This window comes from Typopeltis vanoorti, chromosome 19 (genome assembly GCF_054136105.1).
Source record: "Typopeltis vanoorti isolate ZY-2024b chromosome 19, IOZ_Tvanoo_1.0, whole genome shotgun sequence".
Classification (NCBI taxonomy): domain Eukaryota; kingdom Metazoa; phylum Arthropoda; class Arachnida; order Uropygi; family Thelyphonidae; genus Typopeltis; species Typopeltis vanoorti.
The window spans coordinates 30,101,453-30,128,610 of record NC_143567.1 but is presented as its reverse complement, the minus strand read 5'-3'; the positions used below and the strand labels follow the sequence as shown (position 1 = coordinate 30,128,610).

Genomic DNA, 27,158 nt, shown 5'->3' with positions numbered 1-27,158 from the left:
ACAAGGGATCCTGTAAACTGCAGGATAAGAGATAGAAGGATTCATCTTTTCCAGAGAAATAAATACAAAATTAATGATGGAAAATCTCATGTAAAAAGATTTTTTAATAGTATAGTTTTTGCCTGTGTGTCACAGGCATCTTCAGTACATGTTAAGCTCAAATTAAACAATAACTGACAATTCCAAAAAGCACCACTTAAGTAGCTAGTGTAAGATAACTAAAAAGATCAATAAAAAAGAATTAAAATTAAAAAAAAAAACCTATATCTACAATAAAAAGTTAGGAAAGATTAGCTGATTTGTAAAGTACTATCTTAAAGTCAAGGGGATAGACGTAAACCATCTGATCTGTTTAAGTTAGGAGAGTGGAGTAGTTTCACATATTTCTTTATAAAGCCATTCTATGAGTAATCGACTTTTGTGAAGGACTCTTGTCTTTTTCCAGTGAACTCTATGTTTGGTTAAGATGGCATGTTCTGCAAGTCCAGACTGTTCAGGTTTAAGGTACTGAATATAAGACTGGTGTTCTTCTAGTCGAATAGAGGCAGATCTTCCTGTTTGTCCAAAATAAGATAATCCATATGAGCAAGGAATCTGGTAGACACCTGGATAATTAAGATGTGGAAGCTTGTCCTTAGGAGAAGTGAGAAAGGTGGAGATTTTTCTGACCAGTCGAAAGGCAACAAAAATATTCAGTGGTTTTTCTTGTTGAGAGGCTTATATGCTGGTTATACATGATAACTAATAATTAAGGAATTGACAGCGTACACTAGAAATATAAATCAAATAAACTTTAATATATACTTTCCGATATTTCGGCAAACGTCACGTTGCCATCTTCTTGGGAACTTATTACAAAGACACGTGCACACAAGTACTACATAACAGCAAATGAGAACAGAAGCTAGGAAGTTAACGTTTTCCTAAAGTCCTGATGGTGTCTCCTGGCGGGCTATATTGGTAGTTCTTGGCCTTTGGGCTGAAGTTCTTCTGATAAATGTTTCCCAAATTTGGGGCAGTCTCATGCATCCAAATTTGTTGAGGTTTGGCATGTTCCTAAGGGCTGAGGCTGATTCCATGAATAGTCTTTCATATTTGAACTTGCTGCGGTGTATTACTGTGGCTTTCTTCCATCTTATTCTGTGGAGAGTATCCGGAGTGTGGCCTGCAAGCCCAGAGTGGCCGTACTTGTGAAATCGGATGTAATCCTTGTGTTCTGAAATTCTGATATTTGCTGTCCTGCCTGTTTGGCCAAAGTAGGACAGTTTACAGCTGCAAGGGACCTGGTATACACCAGGTAGGTCTAGGGGAAGTGGTTGGTCTTTAGTGGAGTGGATAAGGGATGCCAATTTTCTATGTGGTCTGTAACAGGTGATCAAGTCATGTTTCTTTAATATTTTGATTTTTTCCGAGGTGTCTCGGATGTAGGGAATGGTGATGGATCTAGAATAATCTTTTTTGTGAAGAGGGGGGGGGGTGGTGGGTTGTGGATAACTGAGTTAAGTATTTTTTGGATTCTTTTGGGGGGAGTAGCCATTGGCTGAGAAAGTGTCACGGATGTGATTTAGTTCAGTAGTTAGGGCTTGATCATTAGAACAGATTATTTTTGCCCTGTTGAATAGTGTCTTAATAACTCCATATTGTTGTGAGGGGGTGGGTGATGGGATTGTTGGTGAATGTATATCTACCTGTATGGGTGGGTTTTCTATAAACTGAGAGTATATAAACTGAAAGTATATAAAGTTTATTTAATTTATATTTCTAGTGTACGCTATCAATTCCTTAATTATTAGTTATTCAGTGGTTTTAAAACTTTTGCTATACGTTCACTAATGCCGTGTACATAAGGGATTATGCATTCCTATCCCTTATGTACACGGCTTTATAAGGATACTTAAATATATAAGGATACTGAATGCAGAAATTGCTTGAAGATTGTTACTTGGAATGTAAGAGGATTGAATAAATCTGGGAAATTGGCTAATGTGATGAGAGAGAGATGGAGAGATTGAATATTAGTATACTAGGTCTAAGTGAAACCTTTTAGAAAGGTTTATTACACTTTGAGTTGAAACTTTCAAATGGCAAGATATATAAAGTGTATACCTCGGGTGGTGAAATATCAAGGAGAGGTGTAGCATTCATTGTAGAGAAGAAAATTAATAAAAACTCTATCCATGTCATCAAAAAATCAGAGTAATGGCAATTCTAGTGAATTCTAAATCTAGAGATATGCTGATCATTCAAATACGTGCTCCTAGAGAACAGAATGAGGAAGTTGAAATAGATAACATGGATGATGAAATAAAATTGTGTCTAAAGGAAGCTGGAGGCAAAGAAAATCAAGTTATTTGTGCTATTAGTGACTGGAACGCAAAAGTTGGATCAGAGAGAACATTTACACACATGGGTCCATTTGGACTTGGAATTTGGAATGAGAGAGAACAAAAACTGTGATTTCTATAACAAGCACAGTCTCATCATAACTAACATATTTTGAGCAAAAACTAACAGCAAGATACACATGGGAAAGTCCAGATGGAAGATACAAAAATCAATTTGACTATATCGTGTGATCAGTAAATGTTACTTCAGTGGAATACAGAACTCAGAGGTGATGCCAAGTGCTGACTATGGATCTGATCATAGACTGGTCTTAATGAAGATGAATATTTGCCTGATAACAATAAAAAATTAGGAAGAAAACAACCCCTAAAATTGGATCTGCAGATGGTTCAAAATAGTAAAATCAAAATTTAATGAAAATGTTTCAGAACTGCTGTTTGCACAGTTGCAAAACAAAAATGAACCCTCTCAATGGAATAAACTACAAGCAGCTATCATAACATCTGCTAAAAACCACATTAATAAACACAAAGAAAGAAAGAAAAAACCATGGATAACACAAGAAGTAATTGACCTTATTGATGAAAGAACATGGAAAAGAGGGCAAATGAAGATTTGAATAACTGTTTGATAAAAAGAATCAAACAGTTATGCAGGTAAATAAGAACAAAACCAGAGAAGCATTCCTGAAAGTGAAAGAACTTAATGGAAAAGCAACACATACACAGTCTAATAACATCAAGGACAAAGATGGAACCATAGTCATTGATAATGAAAAGATAAATGAAGATAGGTGGAATATTTAACAAATCTCTATGATGATGATTTTAAAATGATCATGACACCTTAAGTTAAATATAGCAATAGATACCACTCTACCAACAAGAAAGGAAATACATCATATAATTAAGAATCTTCCTAATAATAAATCCCCTGGGTGCGATGACATCCTAGCTTAGCTGCTGAAAACTTTGATTGGCTATAACAACTATTTAGTGAAATCAATTCAGGATATCTTTAAAACAATAGAATTACCTGAAGTTTTTACAACATCTGCATACCATTTCCAAAGAAAAATAATGCACAAAATTGCGAGGATTACAGAACTTCGAGACTAATATCCCACGCATCTGAAATCATTTTAACTATTGTTAACAAAGAATTTGATAAAGCCTTAATCAGTGAATTGAATGAACAACAAAAACGCTTCAGAAGAGTAATGGGAACCATTAATGCTATCCTGGAACTAAAAATACTAATAGAAAGATTACTTGAAAGAAATAGGAACATATACATAGTCTTCATAGACTTTCAGAAGGCCTTTGACTGGGTAAAACATAATAAAATGTTCAATATATTAGATAAATTGGACATAAAGGATCATGTACTTAATATTATAAAAATGATTTACACCAAACAGAAAATGCAGCTGTTTAACTCTGAGACTTCTCAAGTTAAAATAAAAAGAGGAGTTAGACAAAGTTGTAACCTTTCACCAAATTTATTTAATATCTATAGTGAGACAATGATGAAAAAGATTGAAAAACAAAATATAGGAATTAGTATCAATGGTATAAAATGCAACAATCTTAGATATGCTGGTGATACCATTCTAATAGCAGAAAACAGAAACAAATTAATCGAATTACTGCAGCTACTAATTGCAGAAGGTAAAGAGTTTGGATTAGATATAAATACAAAAAAAGACCAAATTTATGAAAATCTCAAAAGAAAACAGATCCGAGCAAGGAATTTTCATAAACAATATGAAAATTGAACATACAACAGAATACAAATATTTAGACACCTACTTTACTGCAGATGGAAAGCAAGATAAAGAAATAAAAATAAGAACAGCCATAGCTAAAGATGCCTTCTGGAAAAATAAAGATCTGCCCAGAATTTCTGTGGGTATCGAGTGACAAAGAAAAGAATAAGAACATTAGTGTGGCCAGTTTTCACATATGGAAGCGAGAACTGGGTATCCAAGAAGAGAGTAAGACAACAGAATGGCCTTTGAAATGTGGTGCTATAGGAGAGCTCTGAAAATCTCGTGTACAGATTACGTGACAAATGCAGATGCTCTACAGAGAAATGAGAACGCAGAAATCTTTATTACAGGAAATGATCCAGAGAAAGATGAGATTAGTAAGACAGAGGATACTAACAGTTTTTAGAAGGAAAAATTATGGAAAAAGAATCAAGAGGTAAAAAATGAAGGACATGGTTTAAAGATATAAGATCATGTATAGGATCATTTGGCTGTGCAGAAACAAAAAGGAAAGTCACCAACAGAGAGAGAACTGGAAGGACACGGTGCTGCATCCTCTCACTGAGGAAGCTACATGAATAGAGAGAAATCATGTAGTCATGTGGATTACATCATGCAAAATGTGTGTATACTTTTCTTTTTTTAATAATATGGTTCCTACCTATGAAAGGTTGATTGCAAACCTATAGTACATTTGTACTGTGGATGGGCAAAGGATTTTTCCCTGCCCCCTTTTTTTATCAATTTGATGTGTTTTTGTATTTTTTAAATTAATTTTTACAGTCTTGCTCTAGAGACCAAACATGGAACCTTTCAAGCAACTTCAGGCCTCCAATTTGGTGAGGCTGTGTTCTCACACTGGGTGATGGAATTCATATCCCACCTAAAGACATTCCATGCCTTCAGTGGGATTCAAAACTGCAACCTGTTGGTTGGAGAGCAGATATGTTATCTATTCTGCCAACCAGGCTGGCTAACATTTGTACAACAGGTTTATAACTTTTCATGAGTGAGATTATAGTATTTTATGCTATTATGCTGATAAATTTTGTATTTGTATAAAATTAGTGTTAGTAGAATTTGCAGAATTATATAATTCTGAAATCGCTCGCATTGAAAAACGAAATTTTGAGTTGGGTGATCAGAATTATGGAAGTAAATTCTTTTGCTGGAAGGAATCATGCATTGGGTAGTTCATATAATTGAGGTGAATGTTGATAGTAGTGTCTTGCCTGTCCTGAAGACTGGCTAGAATATAAATCTGATTTTCAATTTCTAAATGAGCTGTATGCTGTTTATATTTGTTTTGAAGCTCTAAATCAAGTAAATGTGTGTGTTTTAAGATTTTTTATACGGATTTTGGATGGTCTGTTATTTGGATTTTGTCAGTAATTATTCGTCTGGCTCTTTTTTTTAAATTTTTTTTTTGAGTTTTTTATATCTGCAGTGATAGTGTTGTAGTTATCACTGTAGTAGTTTTCTCCCATGCAGTCACTGAGTTTTTCCTTTATTGCATCACCTAGTTGTGTCCCTTGCATACCTCCTATCCTCATCCATCGTAGGATGGGTTGAGTCCCCTCCTAATGAGTGATGGTATTCATGACTGTATTTGTGTGTGTTCATGGGGCCGGTTTGCCTGCTTGCGGGATGAAAACCCCCAGATAAACTGGGGGGGGGGGGAACCCTGCTGCTCATGCCCAAGACTGGCCAACTTGGCTATGACTGAGAAAGATCCTTAAGTTCCTCATATCGTTGATGGGAATTAAACCTAGGACACTCCTTTCCAGGTATATGGTTGCAAAGCTCATAGCCACTAGCCTGTGCAACTCCTTAATGTTCCCCCCCCCACACACACAGACTGAATGGGGAGGGGAATTCTGGGGCCATACTGTGATTGGTATGACTTGAAAGAAATCACACACAGACACCACTTGGAAGAAGTGGGCAGAAGTAGCTTGAGTAAAAATTAATTCTTGAAGCTTATCAGCTGTCTAATTACAAATTATATGAAGATTCAGTTCATTAAACCATATTATGTTTCTTATTACGTAATGAAGGTGAATGATTATCTTCATTTATCATAAAATGTGGTAGGTATTGACTTTTATCAGTTATATTTACATATTAAGTAACTTACAGTATAACAAACAGTTATGTATTAAAGATCTCATTGTGTTAGGACAGTTATCATTTTTAATTTTTCTGTATTTTCTCTAATTAAAATCAGAATAAAACATTCATAGAAATGGAAGTTTTTTGACTAAAATGTATTAAGTCATTGTGTTTAAAATTTCAGGAACCTAACCAGTACACCACCATCCAACTGTATTGTAAAAATAGTTACTAAACCAACAGAATTGAGCATTCAAAGATTAACTAACCAAACGAAGAATGCTGTTACAGTTCCAGGATTAGCTAATGGAAGAATATGGAAATATAGTAAAGCACTTACTTCTTCATTACAACCTAGGTAAGTTTTATTATGATATCAAAATGTTATTAAGACTAGTATGCATGTCTTTTAAATAGAAGTAAATACAGATTGGCAATAATCTTTGCCAGCCTGTTAAGCTGAGTGGATAGCATCACTGTTCTCCAACCAGTAAGTCATAGGCTTGAATCCCAATATTTTGTGAATGGTTTTTGTTGAGATACTGTTGTCGTTGTTTAAGATTAAAAACAAAGCGACTAAGGCTTTTGAGGTATTAGTTGCTTCGGTGTGTATTATGTCTGTTAATTTTACTCTTTAACTGATTTGCATGTTTCTGTGAGTGGGAACCCTTCCACTTGCATATGAGATCAACTAACCCTGTAGAAGTTTAATGGTGTGAAACAGAACTTGGAAAGGATTAAAAGTATTTAGTTCTTCTAATATTTTGTATCAGATAGAGACATCATTGGGAGTACAATTGTAAGACTTGTAATGCACACAAAAGCAACACGAAACTAAATGAAACATGGACAAGAGACTAGTCATAACTAGGTGGGGTGCCCTCTATGGGCACCTGTTGGCAGTTTAGGATGTAAACTTGGATCTCAAAGTATTAGTGTTTCCCATATTTTGGGAAGTTTTATGCAACCATGCTGATCAAATTTGGCCAATTTTTAACAGCAGCAGCAGATTCTAAAAACAGTCGCTCTTCTAAATTTACTGTGATGGAGCATGATGGTCTTTTTCCAGTTGATTCTGTGAGCCATATCCCTCATTGACCATACTCATCACTGCAGATGTATTTCTTATGTTCTTTCATGCAGATGGCAGCTGATCTTCCTGTTTGTCCATAGTAGGCCAGCTTTCAGGAACAAGGAACTCTATATGCACCAGGAACTGAGAGAGGAGGGAGTTTGTGTTTAGTGGAGCAGATAAAGAGTAGCTAGTTTAAGTGGGACTTGGAAGTTGTACTTCCAAGTCCCACTTAAAGATTTTATTTTTTTTAAGATTCTGGCTATTTTTACTGATGTGCCTTAGACATAGGGATGGTGATAACATGACTAAAAGCATTACTCTGAGGCAGGGGCTCCCAACCTTTTTGTTTCCTAGAGCACATTCTAAAATACCGATAGGGCGATGGGCACCATTTATTTTTTCAAGCAAATTTTTTCAATTCATTTGTTAAATAAATACATACAAAGTTTACATTATAATCAAATGTTTTATTACTTAAAAGTTTACATTACATAAAAATTTAAATATATATATGTAAGTTAGTGTGATCTTTGGCATTGCATTTCATTGGCCAGTGCTTCATAATTAGGAGAATATGATATTACAGTTCTTAAACTGGAATGAACAACTTCAAATGCACGTCTACTTTACATTGTATGCATTTAATACTCATCATGTGTCATCAACGCATGCGTCATATAGCATGCCATGAATTGTTGCATGATTATTTCAACTATACGGCACACGGTTGAACAGCGGCAGGCACACACAAATTGGTCGACGGGTGCCATGGTGCCTGCGGGCATAGGGTTGGGAACCGCTGCTCTAAGGAGAAGGTCATGGATTGGGAAAAGGTTTTTTTTTTTTGATATTGTGTAAACTGTAACTATTAGATAAACAAGTGTGGTGTATACGATTGATTTCTGCAAGCAAAGCATCATTAGCACAAAAGTTATAGGCTCTCTTGGTTAGTATTTTAAGATCCTTTCCTCCTTCCACTCTATATCCCACTATGGGGATATAGATTAGAAGGAGGAAAGGGCACATGGCAAAATAGAAATGGAATTTATGTGACAGCCATTTTGAAAAATAAAGATAAAATCCTAGAGTCTGTGAAAGGACCTGCTTCATTAAATCGCCGATAATGACGAAGCAACGACAAGGTCCTATCATTGATATGGAAAAACTACTTGCATCATGACTAGAGGACCTGAACCAAAAGCACATATCCCTTAGCACTATGACCATAACCTCTAAGGCACTAAGTCTCTTCAACATTTTAAAGAAGAAAGCAGGGCCCAATTACGACTAAAAATTCAACGTTTCTTCCAGTCGATTCATGAGATTCAAGCAGATTTTTCCTTTGCATAATGTGAAAATGTATGATGAATCTACAAGTGCTGATGAGAAGCCTGCCAAGGAGTTTGTGGAGAAATTGGACAAAATTATTATGGGGAAAAATTATTTGCCACAGCAAATATGTAATATGGATAAGACCTTCTTATTTTGGAAAAAAAAATTTCTGAATGGATATTCATCCACCAAAAGCTAAAATTTATATCTGGTTTCAGAGCTCTTAAAGACCATATTACAATTCTTTTAGGGGTGTAAAATCTTGCATAGAAGGATTTTTGATAAAAAAAAAAATTCCTTCTATACCGATTTTATTGGAAAACGAAAATCCATACAAAATGCTTGAGATTAATCAGCAATTTTTTTTATGTTTGTAATATGGAAGTAAATTTAAGTGAATTGTTAAATAATTTAACTGCCAAATAAGTAAAAAAACAAAGAAAGTTAAGTGTAAATTAAATTGTAACAAAGGAAAGGTGGGTGTAGACCCAGGAAACAACCAAAGGAATAAAATCGTAGCAGGTCAAATGAGCAAGATAAAAGGGAGATACAAGGTCATCACAAAAAGGGGTTGGACAGATAGAGTTTTGGTATTCGTCGTCGGAGGTGGTTCGTAGTCGTCAGCGGGTTCTTCGTAGGTCAATTGTCTTCTGGCAGGTGGCCACAGAGAAAGATGGCCGTATCAATGTTCCTGGCAGAATAAGTTCGTCTTTGTTCTGTTCTGGCTCCAGGTTCAGGAAAGTTATGCCGATTCAAGGTGAGACCCATGTTCAAGCCAACAGACACCCGAACTGCGAGATAACTCATTTGAAGTTTTTTGAAGAAAGGCAGTTCCGGAATTCAAGCCAACAAAATTTTTCGTTAACGGGGTGCGGACTGTTTCGGTCCGCACCCCGTTGACGCTCTCCCCTGCCCCAGTTTCCCCCCATAGGTAACCCCCCCCCAAAAAAAAAGCACCCTTAAACACAATAATATATATATAAATTTATATATATATATTATTAATACAAAACCCGGTTTCCAAATCTAATAAGTTACGCAAACAGTACGGCAAAATCCCTTCATAACAATAATACAACCAAATCAGACTTCTCTACACATATGGTCATCAAATTGGCATACATCCAAAACACATACAAAGCCTATAAATACATTTTCAAACACACAGACTATAAGCTAGTATTCACCACGAACCAAAAATTAGCAACTCTCCTAAAACCCACTAAATCTCTCGCACACAAAGAAATATTCAAACACCACAACGTAGTCTACAAATTTCCTTGTCAAAAAGACTGTAACATCACCTACACTGGCTCTACAATTAGGTCTTTATGGACTAGACTACAAGAGCACTTCAGGGATTGCAATATGCCCATTCCAGAATATCTGAACACAAAAAAACATCGTCACAACATCAAAAAGAAAAATAAAACACAGAGTACAGGGAAGACAGAATTTGCAGCTCACGTCCTTGAACTGAAACATATCCCCCAAATCGACAAGGCCATAATCATAGACAAACAAGACAATGAAACAGTGCGTAGAATATCTGAAACTATTGCCATAAAATGCGATGAAAATTCAATCAACGTCCACCGCCCCTACCTAATTTCCGAATGTTGGACGATCCAGAACTTACAAATTAAGCCACGCCTCCGGCCATTTAGCGGCAACAAATGCCCTTATTTGGCAGATTCAACTTGCAGTCTTGACATAGCCCTACACTCATTCCGAAAATGTTCCAATGATGGTCAGTCAACCGAAACGGTCCGCACCCTGTTAACGCTCTCCCCTGCCCCAGTTTCCCCATAAGTAACCCCCCCCCAAAAAAAAAAGCTCCCTTAAACACAATAATATATATATTTATATTTATATATATATTATTAATACAAAACCCGGGTTTCCAAATTTATTTTTCCCACGTCAACCCCCCATGCTCCCTTCCTCCTCCTCCCCCTCGTTATAAACAACCTTCAGCAGGATCATGAAATTGGAAGACATCCTAGTATCAAAACCAGGTATGTACAAAATTTTTCCTCCTCTTTTATTCTGCTATAATTGCCTTCTATACTCACCCATAATATCCTAAAATATATATATATATATATACTCTTTTTTGATTAATAATAGCCAATGTGTTTAAAATAAGTGACAACTCCTAAACAAAAACAGGCTATAATAGCCGTAATTATAATAATAGTAAGGTTTAATATATTGTTTTTCATTAGAGGCAGAATTTGTGATGGAGATTTCTATAAAGTTTTTATGTTAAAAGTACTTGAGGACTGAAGACATTTAGCTAATCTTTGAATTAATTTGTTCAGTTGGGTGAGATAGAATAGCATTGATTTAAGGGGAAGTGTTAATATGCTTAGAATTGTTTATTAGCTAAGCCAGCCTTTTGTTTAGCATGTGTAAATTTGCCCTGTGTATGACTAAGTGAGCTAAAGTAGTACCATAGACAAGTTGTGTTAACAGAGAATTGTTTACTTAAGAGGATTAATTATAATTCCCAATATACCTTGCTATAGAAATATAGAGCCTGAGAAATATTTGTATGTTTAGTATTAACCTTTTTGTACATTCAATTTGCATGAATACATTGTTTTGTTTTTTTTTAAAAAAAAAGTAAAGTAAAGTTAAGAAAAGTTTTGAACAAAGAATAAAAAAATTGTAATAAAATTTTACAATGGCACAGACAACAAAGATTTAATATAAACGAAATATTTTTACAGGGGGTAATGCAGCTGGATATAAACTGAAACCATTTGTGATATGTAATTCTTGTAGAAATTCTTATACGCTGGTTAAACATGATAACTAAATACTTAAGGAATTGACAGTGTACACTAGAAATATAAATTAAATCAACTTTAATATATACTTTCCGATATTTCGGCAACATCACATTGCCATCTTCATGGGAACTTAAAGACACATGCACGCAAGTACTACATAACAGCAAATGAGAAATGAAGTGAGGAAGCTACCGTTTTCCTAAAGTCCTGATGGTGTCCCCTGGCGGGCTATATTAGGTGTTCTTGGCCTTTGGGCTGAAGTTCTTCTGATCATCATCATCATCATCAAATTCCTGCCATGTACCCTCAAGGGGTGTACAGGATATGACAGTACTACATGAAAAAATTACATCATTACTAACTTCCTATCTACAATTTTCCTCCAAATCAGTCTGTTACTTGTCAAGACTCCAACATTATCAGATCTTATATTTCTATCGTCTAAGGCACTTTGTACCGTATCAATCCACCTATATCTTGGTCTTTCTCTGGGTCGTTTTCCTGCCAACCTGGCAGAGAACACTTGTTTTGCTAATCTTTCCTCTCCCATTCTATTTAAGTGACCATACCACCTGAGATTAGCTCTGCTAACACATTCCTGGATGCTGACAATGTCAAGTTCTTTCCTAATATCCTCATTTTTAATATGATATTGCCATTGATGCCATCTGTTCATGCCTATAATCTTTCTCAGGACTCTCATATCTGTGGTCTCTAGTCTTTGGTCAAGTGTTTTACTTCTGACCCAGCTCTCAGATCCATAAGTTAAAACTGGTTTGAACACTGTCTTGTATACAGCTAATTTAGTGTTCCGACTAATTTCTTTTTTATTCCATATGAATTTATTCAATTGACTTCCCACCATACCAGCTTTGCTGATTCTGTTGTCTATTTCTATATTTAATTTACCATCTTCAGTAAAAATCGTGCCTAAGTAGCTGAAATGTTTTACTTGTTCCACAGGTTCTCCATTCACAACACAGTTGACATTTTCAATGATTCTGCCTATTTTCATTGTCTTTGTCTTTTTATTGCTGACCTTCATACCATATCTATTACAACAGCTATTCAATTTAGTCAGAGAATCTTGCAGACTTGTAGCGGATTTATTTAGAAGTATAACATCATCCGCATAAAGCAAAGAGCTGACATTAACATCTCCAATTTTGATATCAGTTCTTCTGATATGTTTCCCAAATTTGGGGCAGTCTTATGCATTGAAATTTGTTGAGGTTTGGCATGTTTCTAAGGGCTGAGGCTGATTCCATGAATAGTCTTTCATATTTGAACTTGCTGTGGTGTATGTATTACTGTGGCTTTCTTCCACCTTATTCTGTGGTGAGTATCCAGAGCATGGTCTGCAAGCCCAGAGTGGCTGTACTGGTGAAATCGGATGTAGTCCTTGTGTTCTGAGATTCTGATATTTGCTGTCCTACCTGTTTGGCCAAAGTAGTGCTGCAAGAGACCTGGTATACACCAGGTAGGTCTAGGGGAAGTGGTTGGTCTTTAGTGGAGCGGATAAGGGATGCCAATTTTCTATATGGTCTGTAACAAGAGGTCAAGTAATGTTTTTTTAGGATTTTGTTCATTTTTTCCGAGGTGCCTTGGATGTAGGGAATGGTGATGGATTTTATCACCAAAGCGGATAAGGGGAACGCCACTGTGGTACCCAATCATAATGCCTACACAGGTAAGCTTAAGGCTTTACTATTAGATCGAGCTACTTACCTCTCCATTTAATACAATCCCACCAACTCACAAATTAGAAAACTCCATAGGCTCCTTAAGAAGGTAACTTAAGTGACCTTCTTAATGAGCCTATAAAAAAGCCTTAAGCCTGTGGAGATTACTAACAGACTTAAAACCATATAACTCTAGACCCTTAAAGAAAATGTGCCATTATGTCCCATAGTGGATGGCATTGATTTCCCCCACTTACAAACTAGCTAAATATTTAGCCAAAGCGCTCTCACACTATACTGGCAACACACCATCACACATAAAAAAAAACTCAGCCCATTTCAAAGCCAGTATAGAAAACCTTACACTCCAACATAATGACATAATGGTCAGTTTTGACGTCTCTTCCTTATTCACAAATGTCTCCCTCAAAGAAACCTTAGAGCTAATCTAAGCTAAATTTCTCCCCGATATCTCAGCCCTATTTCAGTTCACAATGAACTCAGGCTATTTCGTTTGGCAGGCAAAATTCTACACACAGATAGAGGGGGCAGCCATGGGTTTACTACTTTCCCCACCCCTTGCCAACTTCTTTATGGAGACTTTTGAAGAGAAAGCCTTAAACTCTGCCCTACAAAAACCTATCATATGGCTTCACCACGTTGATGAGGTGTTCGCTATTTGGCCACATGGCCCGGATACACTCCTCTTCTTCTTAACACACTTAAACATCCAAAAGTTCACCCTGGAAAAAGAGAAAAACAATGGCTTCCCCTTTCTAGACACAATAGTCACCCACCAACCAGATGGAACCTTGGTTTTCTCAGTTTATAGGAAACCCACCCATACAGGCAGATACATTCACCAACAATCCCATCACCCCCCCCCCTCCCCACAACAATATGGAGTTATTAAGACACCATTCAACAGGGCAAAACTAATCTGTTCAAAAGACCAATCCCTAACTATTGAACTAAATCATATTCATAACACTTTCTCAGCCAATGGCTCCCCCCCCCCCCCCCAAAAATCCAAAAAATACTAAAACCAGTTATCCACAACCCACCTTCCCGCCCCCCCACACACAAAAAAGATTACTCTAAATCCATCGCCATTCCCTACATCCAAGGCACCTCGGAAAAAATCAACAAAATCCTAAAAAAAACATTACTTGACCTCTTGTTACAGGCCATATAGAAAATTGGCATCCTTATTCGCTCTACTAAAGACCAACCACTTCCCCTAGACCTACCTGGTGTATACCAGGTCCCTTGCAGCTGGCATTGACGTTAGGAAAACGGCTGCTTCCTCACTTCGTTTCTCATTTGCTGTTATGTAGTACTTGTGTGCATGTGTCTTTATCTTAAGTTCCCATGAAGATGGCAACGTGACTTTGCCGAAATATCACAAAGTATATATTAAAGTTGATTTAATTTATATTTCTAATGTACGCTCTCGATTCCTTAAGTATTTAGTTATCATTTGTGATATGGCACAATGAGAAACCACAAGCCTTCAAAATCATTAGGAAGCATACTCTTCCAGTTCATTATCGGAGCAATAAGAAGTCATGGATGACTCAAAAATTGTTTGAGGATGCCGTAACCTCTCTACCGGCCATAGTGGATGAAATAGTGAGACCAAATTGCACTTCTTATCCATGTTATTCAATTGGTGTTACAGAATCATATCATATCCAGATTTTGCTGGACGTCTATAGATGGCATGGACTGTTGGGGTGTTAATCAATTGCTATTCGAGTGAAATGGAAAGCTATTGTGTGAAAGAAAAACGTAGAATTTAAAATTTTATTAATTCTAGATAATGCTCCAGGTCATCCATATTACATGAGTGATCTTGACCCCAAGATCAAACCAATGGATCAGAGAGTTGTAGTAGTGTTTAAGGTTTATTATCTATGGAGAACTTTTTCACAAACCATTTCTGCTAATGAAGGAAACGATTAGACTCTCATGAAATTCTGAAAAGCATTCAATATTTATTGAATGCTATTAAAAATATTGCTATGGTTTGGGACGAAGTGATCTCTCAATGTATGAGTGGCATATGGAAAAAAACATTAAAAAGGTTTGTGCTCGATTTTGGAAGTTTTGAAAAAAATTCCTTTGTAAATTCAGTGAAGAAATAGTGGGCCAAGCAAACCTGAATATCGAAGTGAATGATGACGACATGATTCAACTCATAGGAAGTGCCCCTGAAGAGTTGACCAATGAAGAATTGGTTGAACTGGAGGAACGACGTGTTGCAGATGAGAAAGAACGAGAAAAGGAAAAGAGAAACAAGAAGTAGTTAAACAGTTCACAGTGCAGAAATGTTCTCTGCAGTTAGCAATGTTCTCAAAATGACTGAAGACAGGACCCAAATGTTGAATGCTTCTTATTAATAGAAATGAAACTAAATGATGCATATGTTTGCTATGAACAAATTTATGATGAAAAGAAGAAGAGAAATAAGCAAAACACATTGGACATTTTCATCAAAAAAACAAAAGGTTGCACCAGAAGAGCTGCAGCCTGGTCCTGTAATGAAGATGTGATTGTGTTGGAAGATTTGGGTGATTATTCTCCTGTTTTATAGTGGAATGCACGTTACAGTTTTATAAGGTTTAAAAATTAAAATGACAGTATGCTTATTACGGTTAAGTCCCTAATCCCTATAAATCTGTTGATTTAATGTATCGACTTACATCCTTCCTGATTTATGGAACCCCGATGTAAGTGGAGGATGACTATTCAAATTACCCTTAACTCATGAGCAAAAAAAACTGTATATTATGTAAACATTGTCCTCTTTCAGCTAATACAAAATCCTAAATATTAAACCATTCACATACAGAACTGTAATGCACATTTTCCTAATTCATTTGGATACCATTTTTCCAAAATTCCAATGATCAACAGCCGTTTTAAACTGTTCATGCAATAAATTCCTCAAAATATATTTCCCTCCATTGTACATGTACAATGGTTTTAATTTTCACATTAAGTATGATTTGGCTGCACTCATTAATTCACTGAGATATTAATAAAATATTAAATTCCATTATTTCTTTCAGAAATGCTTTCTTCTACTAATAACATATCACAAGACTTTAAATATGATGTATCTGCCAACCATGGAAGGTTGTAAATATGTAGTACTGTGGGTTGGTTCCATGTAACATGAAACCCACCCATGGGTTCTAGTGTTCTAGAGATCGAATATTGAACTTTTTTGATCCATTTCCGGTTTCTAATAAGCATAGTAGTGGGCTCGTACTGAGCAGTGAAATTCATCACATGTCTAAAGACAGTTATAATCCATGTAACTGTCTTTAGACATGTGATGAATTTCAAATCCTGTCTTCACTGCAGGATTTGAAACTATAGTCTGTTAGTTAAAGAGCTGGTGTGGAATGCACACTCATCCAACCAGGTGGCCTATACATTTTATCAAATTAAGGAAGCAGTATTTATATGCACTTGTATACACTTCTGAAATTAACCAATTAAATTAACAAGAATGATGAAGCCGGATCAAAGCCTTCTGGAAGTTCAACTTCCAATAGAGTTAATCTCAGAAGTAGACTCGTCTGTTTTACTCTACGTAAAATAGGAACATGAAATGTAAGAAGCATGCATCAAAGAAAACTGGAACTGGAGAACTCAAGGTTTTTAGGAATCAGTGAGCTGAGATGGAAAGGAACGGGTCACTTTGATACTGATGATTTCATGATGTATTACCTGGGCATGAAAATCTTAGAAGAAATGGACTAGCATTCATAGTTAGAAGAGAATACAGAAAATACATTACAACTCAGTGTCTGACAGAATAATCTTAATCAGAATAAAGGAATATTATTATTATTTGACACTTCCAGTGAATGTTACTCATATAAGTGTATGCACCCACTACAGATGCAAGTAAAGATGAGGTTGAAGATTACAGTAGATTGCAACAAGTAGTATACAACATTGATAAAACAGATTTTCTCTTGATATTAAGTGATTGGAATGCAAAAGTGGGAGAAAAGAATGATACATCACTGGAAAATTTAGTTTAGGACTGAGGGAGGATTAAAGCAGGAGAAAGGATGTTGGAGTTTTGTTTCAAGAACAGTTTCTTTATTTCAAACACTTGCTTTCAACAACAACATAAAAGAAGGTACACATGAATTTTGCCTAATGGTGAATATAGAAATTGGATTATATTGTTGCCGGCAGAAGGTGAAGTGCTATTCAAACAGCAGAAACACTGCCTGGTGCAGACTGTAACAGATCATGAACTATTGATAGCTGAAATTAAATTGAAATTAAGGGCTAAAAAGAAACAAAAGGACAATATCAATTTTATTTAAATCCTATAAATGAAACATTTAAAGTGGAAGTTGGGACGAAATTAAATAGTTTGAGAAAGAGAATTCGGATTGTGGAAAGAAACAAAATGTACAGTAATAGAAGCAAAAAGACTAGTAAAGCAACAAGATAGAAAATTTGTAAATTGCTGTTAGAAGAAGCTATTCACATAGCAGAAGAACAAGGGGAAATGAAACTTCAGAGAAACAGATGGTTGGAAACTGAGAGACAGGCTAGGAAAGATGAGGAAAAACATTTAATCAAAAGGTGCCAGGAAATTGAAGAAAGCAACATTATGGGTAGAACAAGAGATCTGTTTAGAAAAATGAATGAGGTTACAGGGAAGTTTATTCCTAGATTAGAAGTTGTAAAAAGTAATTTGGGAAGATGTTTGATTGAAGAAGAAATGTTTGGAGAAAAAAATATGCAAAGAGTATGTAGAGGATTTGTACAAGAACAATGTTAATATTGAAGGAGAATTTGAAAGGAGAGAATTTGTTGATGAACCCATGATATTGAAAAGTGAAGTGATATCAGCAATGGAACAGCTGCCAAAAGGAAAAGCTCCTGTAGCTGATGGAGTGTCAGTGGAATTATTGAGAGAGCAGCTGGGAATGAAGTGTGAATATATTAACTGTTTCAGAATTGGACCTCCTAAGTATCCCTGATGAGGATATATATTCTGAGCTGATGAATGATCAGGGGGTGATAGGTATGAGGTGCATCATGATCCATTGGAATGGTCACCTGGTTCTCTCTGTACGTTTGATACTCTTAATCTTCCAACATCTGTTAAAGCAGGGTATCTGAATTGTCCTGCTGAACTATACATCCCTAAATCCACTGAGATGCTTCAAATTTCAGAAATACGTACATGCCCAAACTGGTTCTGCCATCTGTGCCTGATGTGGTAGTAAAAAGCATGATAACTTGTTCTGCCAAGAAATCTAAATGTGTAAACTGTTAGGGACATCACCCAGTGTACTCCTGTACATGTCAGAAGTGGAAAGATGAGAAAGAAATACAAAAAATAAAAACAGAACATACAGGGTGTTCGGGATAAATTTGACAGTTTCGTAAGGAAAAAGAAAATCTTCTTTGTATCTATTAAATTTAATGAATTGACAAAAAAACATTACAGGCAGAGTTAATTACAATACTATCAACAAGATTTACTCAAAATAACCACCATTAGCATCGATCACAGCTTCAATTCTGCTTCGGAACCTCGAACAAGCTGATGCTACAGTCTCCCTGGGAAGGGCCGCAAAAACTGTTTTAATTTTATCCATTAACTGGGCTTTTGTATTACTGGAAGTGCGATTGGTGTCTTTTTCAACTGCGCCCCATACAAAATAATCCATGGGGTTAAGGTCTGGGGAGTTTGGAGGCCAAACATTTGGACTGGTGAAGTCGTAGAAATTTTCAGACAACCATTTTTGACTTTTCCCAGAGGTGTGGCAAGGGGCCGAATCCTGCTGCCATACATACGGCCTACCATTGGCTACCCTTGTTATCCAGGGCTTGACTACAGTTAGCAACTCCACGAACAAAGCCCGAATTCCAATGCCAGGGTTCTTCAACACCTGTTCCTGCAGATTTGCGAGGAATTCTGCTGTACGAACGCAATCAGATCGTCTGCTAGGGATCTTTCTTCTTGCTACATCCTCGTAGTCACCATTGCAAGTCTCTAGTTCATGCCTGATTGTTTTTACTGTATTCAGGGAGCATTGGGCAGCAGTCGTAATATCCTTATTTTGATGGCGGGCACGAATCATCATGATACAAGTTACTCTCTTCCATGATTCAGGTGGGTTCCAGCTATCCATCCTTTCTGACATCTTGTATATGAATGAAGAAGGGTCCAAACTTTTAAATGAAGAGAAGTGTGTGTTAATACATGTAACTTACGGAAAAATATAATTAATTATAAATATGTCAAATTTATCCCGAACACCCTGTATATCAGGATGCCAGAAGAAAGTTAGCTCCCATCAGCATCATACCTGCTTGGTGAGAAGATAACAGTAAAGAGAATGTCAACAGCAACTCGAACCTCAGACTCACTTGTCTGTTCATTTGATAATTTACCATATCTGAATTTTACAATTGTGACTGTTTCTCTTTTCTGCACATCAATCACACGATGTATGGTCCGTCTCCAAAAACGGTTCGATGAAAACCCACTTGTAAAAAAAAGTCAAGATTATCACTTAAAGACAAACCACAACCCATCTACAGAAAAATGGATACTTCAGTATCCACTGAAAGCAAATTGAACTTACCCAGTGATCCTGACACATCCAATGAAATCTAATGAGAAATGTAAACCCAATAAGGACAAGTCCTCAACATCCCAGAAACCAGACAAATCTGCAAATCCCAACCAAACAATAGGAAAATTTTTACAATGGAATTGTCATGAGTTTTGCCAGAACTTGGATGATATCAAGTACCTGCTGCAGAAACACAAACTTTTTTTCTTTCTGTCTGCAGGAAACTTTTTAAAACCCACTGAAGATCCTACCATCAGGAATATCACTCTTGTACGCAAGAACAGAACTAGTGATGGCACTGCACATAGTGGAGTAGTTATTCTCTTGAGCAGTCATACTCTTATTTCATCATTTTCAGCTTAATACTGCTCTGGAAGTGGTAAGATTCACTTACCTGTGGGGGATCTGATCACAGTATGCTCAGTGTATTTACCACCAGGTTCTGAACTAAATGAAATGGAACATGATAATCTCATAATGTAACTGCCTCAGCCCATACTCCTAATGTGTGACTTTAATGGACATAACACCCTGTGGAATAGTGCCAACATGAATAGACGAGGTCATATCATTGAGTGAATGCTTGATAACCATGACCTCTCCCTTATTAATAATGGAGCAAATTCCTTCTTCCCACGTTTATTTGGCAATTGATCATACAGTATGCTCCCCTTCCATTTTACCACTGCTCACATGGGATGCTGACGAAATACCCTCCATCAATATGTTTTCATCAACATATTGATGGAAGCAATCATTTTCCTCTTATCAGTACTATGTGTTCACAGAAACCATATCCTTCCACTCAGATGCCCATGTGGAAAATGGACCAGGCTGAATGGTATGAGGTGCATCATGATCCGTAGGGATGGTTACCTGGTCACTTAAAGACAAACCATAACCCATCTACAGAAAAATGATTACTTCAGTATCCACTGAAAGAAATAAATTTTCCCATCTTGTTAAATTTAATGCTGAAGCTGTCAGCTAAACACCCATTAATGAAGCAGTGAAGCATGTCGTAGATTGTATTGTCCGCTCCGTATTGTCCAACAATCACAAAAACATCATCCCAATTTCCACTCTACCCAAAGCTTTGGTGGAACCAAGAGTGCCATGCAACCAAAAAGATTAAATGGCTCATGGGGTATTTTTCGTAGATACCTTACCACAACAAACTTATAGCATTTAAACATGCTCATGCCATGTAAGATGTCAGAATCAAAAACACCTCTAAACCCGATTTACATCATTGATTAATCAAACAACCAGAGCAAAAACTGTCTGGGATAATATCTGGAAAATGAAAGGTAGATGTGGAACACACCAGTTATTTATTTTGAACATAATGGATGTATTATTGCTGATCCCAAAGCTATTGCAGACACTTTGGGTGAAAACTTTTCCAGAACTCATCAACAGCCTCATATCCTCCTGAATTTTTAATATTTAAAGAGCAGCAAGAGAAACAGTGATTAAGCCTCTGTACCAAGGATTAAGTCTCTGTACTACAATCAGCCATTATAGTGCAGTCATCCCTGATGACACCTGTTTTGAGATGATAAGAGTCCAGAAGAGTTTCTGACTCTTGGCATCAGTCGATTGTCATTGCTGTCCCAAAGCCAGGCAAGGATTCAACCCAGACCAATAATTATCATCCCATTGCTCTGACTAGCTGTCTTTGCAAGATCTTGGGGAAAAAAATGATAAATGCAAGGCTTCTCTGGTACTTAGAAGGCAACAAACTTCTTTCCAACATGCAATTTGACTTTTTGGTAGAACCTCTGCTACTAATGGCTCACAAAAAGTTAAGCAAGTTTGAGCGTGGTTAGTAGTTGGAAGGAGATCGATCATTCGATGCTGTTGGCACACTCTCCCTTGATGAGTCTTTGGACTCTCTGGAGCTATCACATAATAATAATATACACTGGTCAATCTCGGACCATTTAGTCAGTTTAGAAACATGTAAGAGACACTTTCTTGAAATGAGAACGTGTTGTCAGCATTGCTTGACATGAAAAAAGCATATGACACAGACTGGAGATATGGCATATTAAAAGACCTGTTTAATCTTGGTCTGAGTGGGTACCTTCCTGTTTTTGTTAAGAACTTTCTCTCCAGATGTGTGTTCCAAGTAGGTGGCATATTATCTCAACCATATCATCAAGAAGTGGGGTCGCGGTTTCCGCAAGGATCTATCTTTAGTGTGATCCCCCTCGCTATTAAAGTGAACTCAGTTACTGAATAGCTGAATTCAGTAATTGAGCTGAATTCTCCCATAATAGGCAATTGTCTGTATGTCAATCACTGATTTCACAATATTCCTGTAGTTCTGAAAAGCCAAAAAAAAAAAAAAAAAAAAAAAAAATAGCCGTTTGGCTTTTCATCTTAGTTATACTATGTTATAATATAATTAGTGACACACCTTTCGGGCAATCATATAGCAAAAGTATGTAAGTTTTCTTCACTTAAACTCTGATATTCTAGGTCTAGGGGTGCTTAAGGGTCAAAGCTGTATAACTGAGAGGAGACCTCCACATAGCCTTTAAAGGAATGCGGAGAACCGACCAGGGCTTCTGACCTAATGTCCAATCCTCACCTTCTCGTGGTGCACCCTGTTGGGTATCTACTTTGATACTGAACGAACGAGGATGGGCTGGCAATTTGGGATTTAGCCGACCAAATTGTATTCTTATTGGTTAAACCAATATAAAAAATGATGGTACAACATGACAAAATTTCATGCCGGCTGGGGCGTCGCCCGGTTAAACAAGGCCCCCGTTGTTTTCGCCAGGGAACCAGGGCGAACAGCGAAAAGTCAGCTACTGGAACAAATCTGAAAACAAACCCCAACTCAACATCACCAGAGTTAAAGATCGGTACTATCAACATAAGAAGCCTGAATGGCAAAGAAATGGAGCTAGCTGAGGAATTAGATAAGTACCAGATCGACATAATAGGGGTGACTGAAACAAAAAAGACCAAAACTGGTGAGATCTTTCTGAGCAATAAATACAAAATGTTATATTCAGGCAATAACAATCAAGGAAAAGAAGGAGTAGCCATAGTATTCAACACAAAATACGAGGCTAATCTTCTTGAATGGCAGTCAGTCTCAAGTAGAGTAATGTGGGCAAATATGAGAATGGGGAACTGGACAATGAGACTTATTTGTGCCTATGGTCCCACAGAAGGTTCTACTAAGGTAGAAGTGGAGGAATTTTTTGAGGCTTTAGAAAAAGCAACTGACACAATGAAAAATGAAAAGTTGGTCCTTGTTGGGGATCTAAATAGTAGAGTAGGAAATGATTGTGAGACATACAAAAATATTTTGGGAAAATTTGGAGAAAAGAGCAAAGCTAATAATAATGGCAAATATCTGTTGGATTTCTGCTCAGGACATGGACTGGTTATTACTAACACCATGTTCCAACATAAAAATGTGCACAAATTCACATGGAGAGAAGAGGCTAGGAATAAGAAAAGTCTCATTGACTATGTTATTGTTGATAGTGATGTTTTCTCCCTGGTGCAGGACACCAGAGTGTACAGAGGATTTGAAATTGGAAGTGATCACTATTTAGTCTTGAGCAGGATAAAATTGAATTTCATATTGAAAAGAATAACATGTAAGAAAGTTTTAAAGCAAATAAAAGTTGAGCAGCTCTCAGATGTAAACTGTAGACTAAAATACAGAAATATTATTGAAAAGAAAATGAAAGAGTTTGAGAACAGGAATCAAACCTTGGAGATTCAGTGGCAAACTCTGAAGGAAACATTGATTGATTCTGCCAGAGAGGCATGTGGTGAGGTTGTGTGCAAAGATAAAAAAATCAGAACTCCCTGGTGGACACAGGAAGTTAAAGAGGCAGTGAAGGAAAAGAAGAAAGCATATCAGGGGTTCCTGACAAATAAGTCAGCTTTTACTCTTACAGAATACAGAGACAATTGTAAGAAAGTTAAACAGTGTGTAAAACTAGCTAAACAAAAGTCATGGGAGGACTTTGGCAAGAATATAGAAAATAAATATCAAGAAGGTGGCAAAATATTCTGGAGGTTGTTGAAGAAGCTAAGGAATGGAGGAAAGAATGCTGTAAAAGGAATTAGAGATGATAAAGGTGAAATGAAAACAGGAGAAAAAGATATCCTTGAAGTATGGAGTAATTACTTTGAAAAACTGCTAAATGAAACAAGCAGTGATGACAGCACAGTGATAAAAAACACTGACCAGGCATGCAGTCAGGAATACATATCCATACTTGAAGTAGAAAAAGCCATCAAAGGCTTGAAATGTGGAAAGGCAGCAGGAGTAGATGATATTCGACCAGAAATGCTGAAGTATGGTGGTATAAGAGTCTTACAGTGGCTGCACTGCATAGTTCAGAAAGCCTGGACAGAGGGACGAATTCCGGATGATTGGAGTAGAGCTCTCATAGTACCCATATATGAAAAGGGAAATAAAATTGAATGTGAGAATTACAGAGGTATTTCCCTACTGAGTGTTCCTGGCAAGATCTATGCAAGTATACTTGAGAAACGGTTTGAGAAGAATTGTGGAAGAAAAGCTTGGTGAAGAACAAGCTGGATTCAGGCCAAATAGAGGCTGTCAGGATCAGATCTTCACTTTACGACAAATAGTCGAGAAAGCATGGGAATATAACAAAGATCTGTATTTAAGTTTTGTCGATTTGGAAAAGGCATATGACAAGGTGCCAAGAGAGAAGCTATTCAATACGCTGCAGTTATATGGTGTCAATGGGGCATTATATCAAGCAATACTTAGTCTTTATTTGAGTTGTGAGTCAGCAGTTAGAATTGAAGGAAGTACAGGAAGATGGTTTAATGTTAAATCTGGTGTGAGACAAGGATGTACATTATCCCCTCTGTTATTCATTATCTATATGGATCACATTATGAAGGAAAGTGGTATTAAACATGATATCAAAATTGGAGATGTTAATGTCAGCTCTTTGCTTTATGCGGATGATGTTATACTTCTAAATAAATCCGCTGCAAGTCTGCAAGATTCTCTGACTAAATTGAATAGCTGTTGTAATAGATATGGTATGAAGGTCAGCAATAAAAAGACAAAGACAATGAAAATAGGCAGAATCATTGAAAATGTCAACTGTGTTGTGAATGGAGAACCTGTGGAACAAGTAAAACATTTCAGCTACTTAGGCACAATTTTTACTGAAGATGGTAAACTAAATATAGAAATAGACAACAGAATCAGCAAAGCTGGTATCGTGGGAAGTCAATTGAATAAATTCATATGGAATAAGAAAGAAATTAGTCGGAACACTAAATTAGCTGTATACAAGACTGTGTTCAAACCAATTTTAACTTATGGATCTGAGAGCTGGGTCAGAAGTAAAACACTTGACCAAAGACTAGAGACTGCAGATATGAGAGTCCTGAGAAAGATTAGAGGCGTGAACAGATGGCATCAATGGCAATATCATATTAAAAATGAGGATATTAGGAAAGAACTTGACATTGTCAGCATTCAGGAATGCGTTAGCAGAGCTAATCTCAGATGGTATGGTCACTTAAATAGAATGGGAGAGGAAAGATTAGCAAAACAAGTGTTCTCTGCCATGTTGGCAGGAAAACGACCCAGAGGAAGACCAAGATATAGGTGGATTGATACGGTACAAAGTGCCTTAGACGATAGAAATATAAGATCTGATAATGTTGGAGTCTTGACAAGTAACAGACTGATTTGGAGGAAAATTGTAGATAGGAAGTTAGTAATGATGTAATTTTTTCATGTAGTACTGTCATATCCTGTACACCCCTTGAGGGTACATGGCAGGAATTTGATGATGATGATGATGATGATTCTAGGTCTAGCTACTCACTGATGAGACCTCAAAAAAGGTTGAAACCGGTCTGGGTAGTGACCTCTCCTCATAATGTAAAACAGTACTACATCTCTTAAGAGCTGTGTGTTTTACATTATGAGAAAATATCAAGAACAGTGAGGGAACTTGCTCCACCTTTGCAACGAGTTGCCGTGGTGTGGCACTACCAAGTGGTCACTTACGCTTGGATACGCTGACAGTTCGTCGGCATGAAACGTTACAGATCGTAGTTTTCGATCTTAGTTTCGCATACTGGCTGAAAAACAATAAGGGATTTTTATCCCCTTAACTTATATTCCTGTAGTTCTGGTGGAGAGGCCAAGTTTCTGGCACTCATCTTTGATAGAAAGCTGACTTTCTTTACACACATTTGTCATCTTTGGGATAATGCAAAAAAGTATTGAACATCCTCTGCACTCTATTGTCTACTGAATGGGGTACTGATCGATGTTCCTTGTTACACATTTATCATGCAGTTGTATGTTCAAATCTTGATTCAAGTCTGGATTGTTAGACTGGTGGTTAGACTGGTCTATCATCAGGGTATCTGATTACTACTGGTGCTTGCACATCATCCATTCAAACCCTTAATGTTGAATCAAGTGAACCCCTTCTATCACTTAAATGAAAATATGTCTCTTAATTATGATCAAAAAATAAAGTCCATTCCAGATCAACCTATATGGACTAATCTCTTTTCTCTACTTCTTGTCCTGTATCACACACACCAGACTGCCATTCGTCCTTTTCGTATGCTTGTTAAAAATACTATGTATGCTATTGGCTTGAGTGCTGACTTGCATTTAACAAAATAACATGCTTGCACCCATTCCTGCAACCTTTCACTTTGTCAACTACAGAAGTCACATGCACCCTCATCTGTCTACTTTCAGTTGTTCACTATACACTGGTCAACCTCATTTTCTTGTCCATCTATACTGATGGCTCAAGATCAGAGTTCTCTGTTAGCTGTGTTGCTGTTCCCCCCCCCCCCACACCCAACATTACGATCTCTAACCAGAGAAACAGTGATTAAGCCTCTGTACCAAGGATATAAAGCCATACAATCAGCCATTTGTTAAAGAGGAACTCAAAAGAGCTCTTTTGCTGCCTCACTCTATTGCAGTCAGCCCTGATGACACCCGATTGCAGTAACTATACAGCAGAATTTCATGCCATCCAGTTTGCACTGGTGCATATCAAAGAAAACTCCTATCAGAAGTGTATAATTTATACAGACTCTTTGAGTTCTTTACTGGCTATCTTCTCTATAATCCACATCCAGTGCTTGGCAAAAAAAATTATAACTCTTGCACATAATTATAATAATTATTATTATTACGTGACCTCCAAGGGATTCAAAGACTCATCAAGGGAGGGCTCTACAACCCTCCACCAACTACAACGAACTGCAAGTATGCTAACGCCATCTACCGCCAATCACCACCACTAGTATTTCCACAGACAATCACAAACATCCATGCCCATGGTAAGATTTGAACCCTCAGCCTTTTGGTTGGAGAGCGGATACGCTAACTACTTGGCC

The 27,158-nt window shown here is 36.9% G+C and overlaps 1 protein-coding gene across 1 annotated transcript in view; it reads left to right on the top strand.

The window, feature by feature from the left end:
- Positions 1 to 27,158, top strand: part of LOC150095959 (sentrin-specific protease 6-like) — a 452,901-nt gene that overhangs the window by 102,940 nt on the left and 322,803 nt on the right. The window contains exon 5 of the mRNA XM_090408975.1: positions 6,414 to 6,587. Coding sequence (XP_090265101.1) covers positions 6,414 to 6,587 — 174 coding nt within the window. The remainder of the gene's footprint in view (positions 1 to 6,413; positions 6,588 to 27,158) is intronic.